We start from the raw sequence: 7714 nt of genomic DNA on the forward strand, positions 1-7714 counted from the left end.
GTGAAGATTTGGTCAACACAACCCCTACCAGGCCGGAATCCCGCTTGCTGCTCTCGAGTCAGTATCTCACGAGCCACCGTAAGGCGACGAAGCACAATTGACGCCAACAGTCTCGTTACAACCGGGGTCAAGCTGATCCCCCTGTGGTTACCACACTCACTACGCGCCCCTTTTTTTGAAAATGGGCACTATCACCGATCCTCTCCAGTTGTCTGGGACAGACTCCTTTTCCCAAATGCAAGCAAACAGATCGGACAGGCGCTGAGGACTGACTTCACCCCCAACAACACTATTCACGATCGAGCCGAGTGCGATGCAGTCAACTGCGCAACTCGCTTCTCATTACGATGGGCTTCGGGTGACAGGCGCTGACTGAGGACTTCACCCCCAACAACACTATTCACGATCGAGCCGAGTGCGATGCAGTCAACTGCGCAACTCGCTTCTCATTACGATGAGATGGCTTCGGGTTGCTACCCCATGGTCCCTAGTAACCGTAATCATCACCATCCACAGTAAACTACAAACAGACAGTAGACAGTGGCGCTTAACTGTCGTACAATCAGAAAAGAAAGTCCTAGCAATGAATAGGAGAGAGAAACATTGCGGACTTGGTCATGCACCTTCATGTCCTCATCAAGAATTAGGGTATCTAGACCTTGGAACGGCACACGTTAAAGCATCTGCGCATCAGCTCGGAGTTAGATGCTAGCAGCGGTAAAGAACCAACGTCCTCCGCGAACCTCACCAAACAGCATATACCAGCATACAACAAAATCCAGCTACGCAGTCGAACTAGGAAGACCACCCAGGAAACTGATTGCCTGCCATGTCTTATAGGATTTTTAACCACACTCAATCAGACTCATGTATCTCAACCAGGAAAGTGCAAAAGAACTGTATCCCTCATTCTGCGTTGTCATGTTATAGCTTTCCCCGTGTAAATTTATCAAAAAAAAACTTGAAATAGAAAACGGCGACTTTTTTGGTGGCAAGGTGGTTGGGCGTGCACAGTGCGTGTGCGAATCGCCTTAACCTGAAAGACTTTATTTGGTTGTCCAGGAATTCTGATTTATCCCTAGGTACTCACTCACGTACCGCTAAATTACAAACATGCTGCAACAAACCACGGTCTGCTGTGGTGCGAAGACATTGATGATCAAACCACTCAACACGTTTAAAGTCCTGGTATCAAGGTCAATTTTCGCAATAAGGCTGTTCCTACAATAGCCATGTACACACCTTCAGCTCCCGTGAAATTCTTCTATGATTACAGAAAAGACGTAACTTCGCATATGCTGCTCGTGTCTCGATGGGACGTGCATTGACTTGTGTAACAATACAGTCACGGCTTACACCACTTCCCAGACAAGCAAATCTGTCAACAAGTTCGTCTCTTTGAAGTTTTAGAGGGACACGGAAGAGCCGTAGTTTGCGCTTTGGCATTGCATCGCGAAACAAGGAACCATTTCCGAAATGCTATGAACAGTAGGCTGTGTGGATTGATAAATGTCAAACAGGACTATGTCGTCCGCATAGTCCAGCTGCAACTATATGAGTTCAATACAAAGATCATTGGCTCTTTGAAATTTGCATTCCTTGATTACACCAATGGCGAAGTTGAATATAAGGGGAGAGACGGTACAGTCCTGGCACGCCCCACTCATCGTGGACTGTTGGCTGTTCAAAAAGTGTGGAAACAAAGAACAGGGAATTAACTTGCAAACTTCTCCCTCGGCCAAGCAGAAAAGCTAGCCTACGTGCGAAGTAAAAGTCCTTTTGAAGGCGACGAATATTGTAACGAACGGTCGGCGGTAAGCATGGTGCTGCTCAAGAATTTGACGTAATGTGATACTGGATACGAAGTCTAGCTTAAAACTCTCAAACTCGCATCTTACTTGCGGAAGACCAGCATCGCAATGAAAATGCGGACCAGAGTGTTTTCACCAAAATGTATAATGTTGAACAGAAGTCCACCGAGTCGACACTCCTAATGTAAGTTGGCATCTTTGTCCGCAAAAACCGAATCCAAGACGGCCGTTAAATATAGAGTGAAGAGAGCGGAGGGAGAATCCACTCTTGTTTTACGCCAAAAAGAATTCCGAACCCATTTGGAGTCGAGCCATTCGTTTGCAACTTGACAGTCATTCCGCCATGTAGGATAGGGATGAAAAACTTTTAAGGGGCAACCTTATATGGAAAGAACTGTGGGCTGACGGAGTCAAAGTCTATTATAAGAGCACACAGTGGCTGTTTAAGTTCCCGTGCTTTTTTTCTGAAGTTTTGGGACCATTAGGTCTATTATGCTACGATCAACAGTTCTTCAGGGATGTGGACAACGATTAGTTCAGCCACCGGTGGTCGGACACCAGTATCACAAGCTTGCCCGCACATCTCAGCATACTGACGCCACCGAAGTTGTCAGGCGAATTATTGCTTCAGTTCCCTTTGTACTGTGACAGGATCAGAATACTCCTCAATTTTGGCACAATTTGAGTAGGAGGAATCAGTGACGAACCATATGGGGATCCCATGGGCTTGAACCCTAAACACATGCAATACATCTAATAGGAGAATCAGTGAAGCATGGGGCCTATTAAAGAACTGTACGACTGGGTATAATGCGCGTGGAACCAAGTTTGAAGTAGTAAAGAATACAAACGCATAACCCGGCAACTAGGGCCAGCAACATTCAGCGAGGAACAACAACAGACACTTGCACACTTGGGTGGGGCACTCAGCCTGGAGATGGATGGTGCTGAGATTTCTGATTCCCACACACTCCCATAACTATGCACAGATTTCGTGTAGACTGTCATCTGGAAGACTGTCTAAACAAATCATCCTGTGATCCTGCAGGGATACAACGTCTTCCATAAGTGATGGTAACCGTCCTGAGATTCAGCACTGAGTGCGCGCGGGCCCTGAAAATCAGATGTCGCGTTTCCAGCACCACGTGTAACGGATGTTATCTGTTACCTGCAACGAGCAACATCGTCCGAGGAGGCCATTTTTGAACATGTTTTGGGATATTTGCTCGATTTGTGTCTAATTGCTAAACGGGTAGTTTGCATCAAATTTTGATAATGTAGAAACCTCGAGACTCGAACCTGAAGCGCACCTCTGGACGCATTTACAAAGCTAATATGGGCCGTCAAAGAGTTTTCAGCAGTCTTGTGAGTAGGATCCTTTGCGGAAGTATACTGCGATACCTCGAATAGCGCACCAAATAAAACATGAGCCGGCCTTCGTGCATCACATTCAGTGGAAGAATATCATAAACTAGAGATTCATTTGAGTCTCCCGTGAAGACCAAATTGATTTGCAAATGAGTGTATTTGTCAAAATCAGCCCAATTTGGGTTCAATTAGAACATAAAGTTGACGGGAACCCGACAACTGCACCTACCTGATGAACCAACCCCAAGGGGCAAAACCTGTTATGGGCCGTTAAAGAGCTTTCAGCAACCGCGTGAGTAGTATCACTGACTATGCTAATTACAATTTTGCTCGGCAAGCATCAACTCAGAGGACGTACTCAAACAGCAAAACATTTAGTACACAGCTCAACAACAATTTCGGGTTCTTTTGTTTGTTAAATTCTGATAAGTTTCGGAAGAAAGTGGTTCTGCTTATTCGTTCTCAAACTTCAATGCTCTGCTAGGCGTATGTACCGACTGCAAAAGGTTACCTCGAAAATGAAGGTAAGTCTTCACGCAACCGGTCAGCAAATGAAGAAAAGGGAACTAAACTTAGGGACATCAGGATCCAACGAAAAAACTGATTGATCAAGTGAATGTTTCATTGCATTGGCTCTCAACCTGCTTCGCTGTGAGCACCCGATTCTATGTACCATGATAAGTCATCGAAACAAAATATTGCGCACAATACGAAAGATACCAGTACAATCAGTTCATCTTCAAATCTGAAGGCCCAATGCCTTCCCACAATGAAGCTCGAAAATATCTCTTGGATGGGATTTCTCCCCCTCACAGTTTATAACCTCGAACTCAGCGACTGTCGGTGAATCAAGAAGTGTTTCAATAAGGACCTTATGTTCACTCAAAATCTTACACAAGAATATAACTTGTAATATGAGACGAATCCGACCGATCTGTTGCTAACAGATGGTTGAAAGGGCTGTAAATGGAAGTTAACGGGAACGGCCTCAAGCTGTCACTAAGGAGGTTCATTGAAGGTTGATTTCAACGTGGTAAGCTAGGCTGCCGATGAGCAGGCAGTTATTGTCGCATATTCAAATCTACCAGCTTTTCATTTCTCTCCCTATGTTCTGATAAACAGACTTAAGTTAGTTACTTGTACTATGGAGTGAGTTCAAGATGGTTCAGCAGCTGAAGCGCGATTTTACTGATCGGAACGTCCGAATTTCTAACCAAATTTCTGCATCCCAATTGCTCATGTCTAGACTTGGGCAACCTGGTAATATCTCAGCCCTCTACTTCCTTCGGGTAGCGTGTAAGCCAGGCACCGAATGGGTGTTACAGTTATTATGCTATGGAACATTACAGTTGCATTTTACTCTGGCTACTGCGCACTGTTCGATCAGTTAAATTATCACAGGGTCACGTAGATATTTCGTCCATGTTTGGGCCCGAACGCTTTAGATGACAATCTTCTGCATCAGCTATTAGACCCCAAGCCCTGTGAGCAAGGGTATTTGCCTTGTTTTTCACCCGATTATGAAGGTTTGCGAGGATTTTGAACAATGACAGTAGGCAGCATTCGACGTGCTCGCTTAATGTTAACTACCTAAAAAGTGGTCTCTCAAATAGGGACCACTTGAAGGGGCTGGCCAGCGCGGGCTTTTCCGGAGGAGAGTCCCCTACACAAGAGGGGGGTATGACAACTCGCTAATTACAGGGAATAACCACTTGAAGGGGCTGGCCAGCGCGGGCTTTTCCGGAGGAGAGTCCCCTACACAAGAGGGGGGTATGACAACTCGCTAATCTACAGGGAATAAACGCATTTGTACATTAGCTTCGTCTTCACTGGAGATTCAACTGAACCAGCTGAATCAGCTGAATTCAGATGAATCTTTAGTTTATGATATGGCGTCGAAGAGCTAGCAGCAGCCTTGTGAGTAGTTTCCTCCGTATGTTTGAATTGAAATCACGTAGGCGGTTAAGAAGCGTCGGAATCTGTTGGGTGTTGCAAAAGTACATCAATTCGGGGGGAAATGATGGTGCGACCTAATTTATGGTCTGCTGTTCTTTGTCATTCGCTGTATCATCTTCCTCCGAGCGGTTTCATTCGTTTGGCTCCCACTTTCGAAAAAAATCACGTTGTAATCGTTTGTGTGAACCTTACCTGGACACAAGCTTGAAAATAGAGGGGAAACTCACGATTCCGAGTTGAAGTGAGCAAGTGCTCCGGGTATACACCGATGGGAATCAACTTGTGAAAACATTTGGATAAGGCAATATCTGGCGCATACAGAGTGAATTCGAAAGAACGTGGCACAGGTAGCTGAGATGGTGGAATGGTACGATGGTATACCACTGATGGTTCAGGCACCCGTCATCATCGTCATCATCATCAGGCTGTACCCCCCGAATAGTCCAAATATGCCTCCATCGAATATAAAACCACAAGTGCGACCACGGAAGCACCACATAAACCGGTGTATTGACCTACCCCAGAATTATTAATTCCGAGTCGTTCGTGCATCAGTGTCATACGTTGTACACTAGGCCGCACAACACCCGGCTGACTGGTACTCATTCCATTCTGATGTAATGTTTCGACGTATACGGAAGTCGATTTCTGTCCTGAAACGCCGCGAGGGGGAGGCATAGGCGGCTCACTGAGATCCGGTTTGTTAAGGGTTCCCTCATCCAACGAAAGTCCACGCAGACCTGCTAGGGGTGGCCATTCCCGATAGTGACGTCCCTCGGTATTTGCTAGGATATTAGTTTCATCCGACAAAGATGGAACAGAGGTGGGAGGACGCTTCCTGTTGGAGACACCAGGACGCCCTACTAAAACGTCGGTCGATAGCACACCTTTTCGCTTTGCATCAGAAACCAAGTCAGCTGGCATGGACGGGTGGGTCTCGTCTAGGTTCCAAGGAAGCACAGTTGATTCATGTCCCTGGGACGGAGTGGTGCTGGAAGGCCTATTTGATACCGAACTCAAAGTAGGGTAGTTGAGATCTTTTAGATAAGAAGCGGTAAAGTGAGTTCGTTTGGTATGAATTGAACTCGGTCAATTGAATAGCCTATGTCGTGTTTCATCACACATACGCTTGATTGATATTCGGCTTGGGCTTTCCGTCACGATTAGCGCAGCTGCTCTGTTTACTCACTTGGCGAATTGACCATCGTGTTGATTGGTGGCATCACTATCTATCCTCGTTGAGCTGCTCATTTGCATCGTCGACAGCATAACATGGCTCGGAACATGTCCGAGCTACTGCAGTTGATGATGCTGGGTGTTTTCCGCGATCGAAGTACCTGCTACACAATCAAATTCACCAACGCCATCCGCTTCTGAGTCAAAGACCTGAAGACGCTTCAAATTATTTGTCCGCGGAGGCCATGTTTCGCAACCACACAACAATATAGCACGTAATTGGGCGAGATGGCTCAGTGGTTGGAGCGTGAATTTACTGACCGAAAGGTCCGTAGCTCGAACCCTACCTCCCCTTTCTACTTCCCACGCCTAGGCTTGGGCAATCTGGCAATGACCCAGCCCTCATGCTTTTTTCGGGTGGCATAGCAACTAGGCACTGAGAGGGTGCCATAGCTGAACAGCTCTTACTGTACCCTGGTACGCGCGACTGCTATAACCAGTGATATGCCTTTTTAACGCCACAAGTGACGCAAATTAGCGAGCGTCATTCTGACCTTTGAGATTTGCGCACTGACTTCACCAGACACACATTTGTGAGGGATATGTTCGTAGACTGCGCATTATGAAGCATGACTTTACACTTTGGAGTTGATAGGTGCATGCCGAACGATGGTATGATGGTGCTTGTGCTGCACCTCGCTCTTCAAAGACGAAAACGCTGTCGTCTGCGTACTCCAGATCGAAAATGTTGTCACCAGAAACATCTTGGATACCGGTGTTTTGATGACTAAAATTCGCGCCATTATTTCATCAACGACAAAGGTGAACAAGAGTGGAGAGAGTGGACATCCTTGTCGCATACCACTTTTTATAAGGAAGCTTTTGGAGAGCCCGCCATGCACTAACACGTCAAGAAGGGTTTGGATTATATTCACAAACTTATCGGCATCCCCTGTTGAGCAGGTGCGGTTAACAGCACTGACCGCTCAACGGAGTCAAACACGCATTTGAAGTCAAGGTAAATCAAGAGTGTGGGTCGTCTGTACATATGGCGTTGCTCTAACACCTGATGGAGTGGGAAGATGTGGTCAACGCAGCCTCTACTCGGTCGAAATCCCGCACGATTCTCAGGAGTCAAGGCTTTCGCATGCCACCGTAAGACGACGAAGAATCAGCGACGCCAGAAGCCTTGTAACAACAGGAGTCAAACTAATGCCCCTGTGGTTAATACATTCACTGCGAATACCCTTTTTGGAAATGGACACCATCATCGACTCACCCCAGTTGCCTGGGACGGTCTCATTCTCCCAGATAGGCTAGACATGCACTGGCTGAGGAATCCACCGCCATCCTTGAAAAGAGCAGATGGAAATTCGCCAGCAACACAATGACGCTTGAGTAGG

The 7714-nt window shown here is 46.5% G+C and overlaps 1 protein-coding gene across 1 annotated transcript in view; it reads right to left on the minus strand.

Annotated features, from left to right (window-relative positions):
* T265_06450 (hypothetical protein) overlaps nt 1-6942 on the minus strand; it is a gene marked incomplete at both ends in the record, with an annotated part of 47263 nt that extends 40321 nt beyond the window's left edge. Inside the window, 3 exons of the mRNA XM_009171718.1 lie at nt 5655-6172; nt 6473-6680; nt 6901-6942. Of these exons, the coding sequence (XP_009169982.1) occupies nt 5655-6172; nt 6473-6680; nt 6901-6942 (768 nt within the window). The remainder of the gene's footprint in view (nt 1-5654; nt 6173-6472; nt 6681-6900) is intronic.
* Nucleotides 6943-7714: the final 772 nt, after the last annotated feature.

The sequence above is a fragment of the Opisthorchis viverrini genome (genome assembly GCF_000715545.1).
Source record: "Opisthorchis viverrini unplaced genomic scaffold opera_v5_137, whole genome shotgun sequence".
Lineage (NCBI taxonomy): Eukaryota > Metazoa > Platyhelminthes > Trematoda > Opisthorchiida > Opisthorchiidae > Opisthorchis > Opisthorchis viverrini.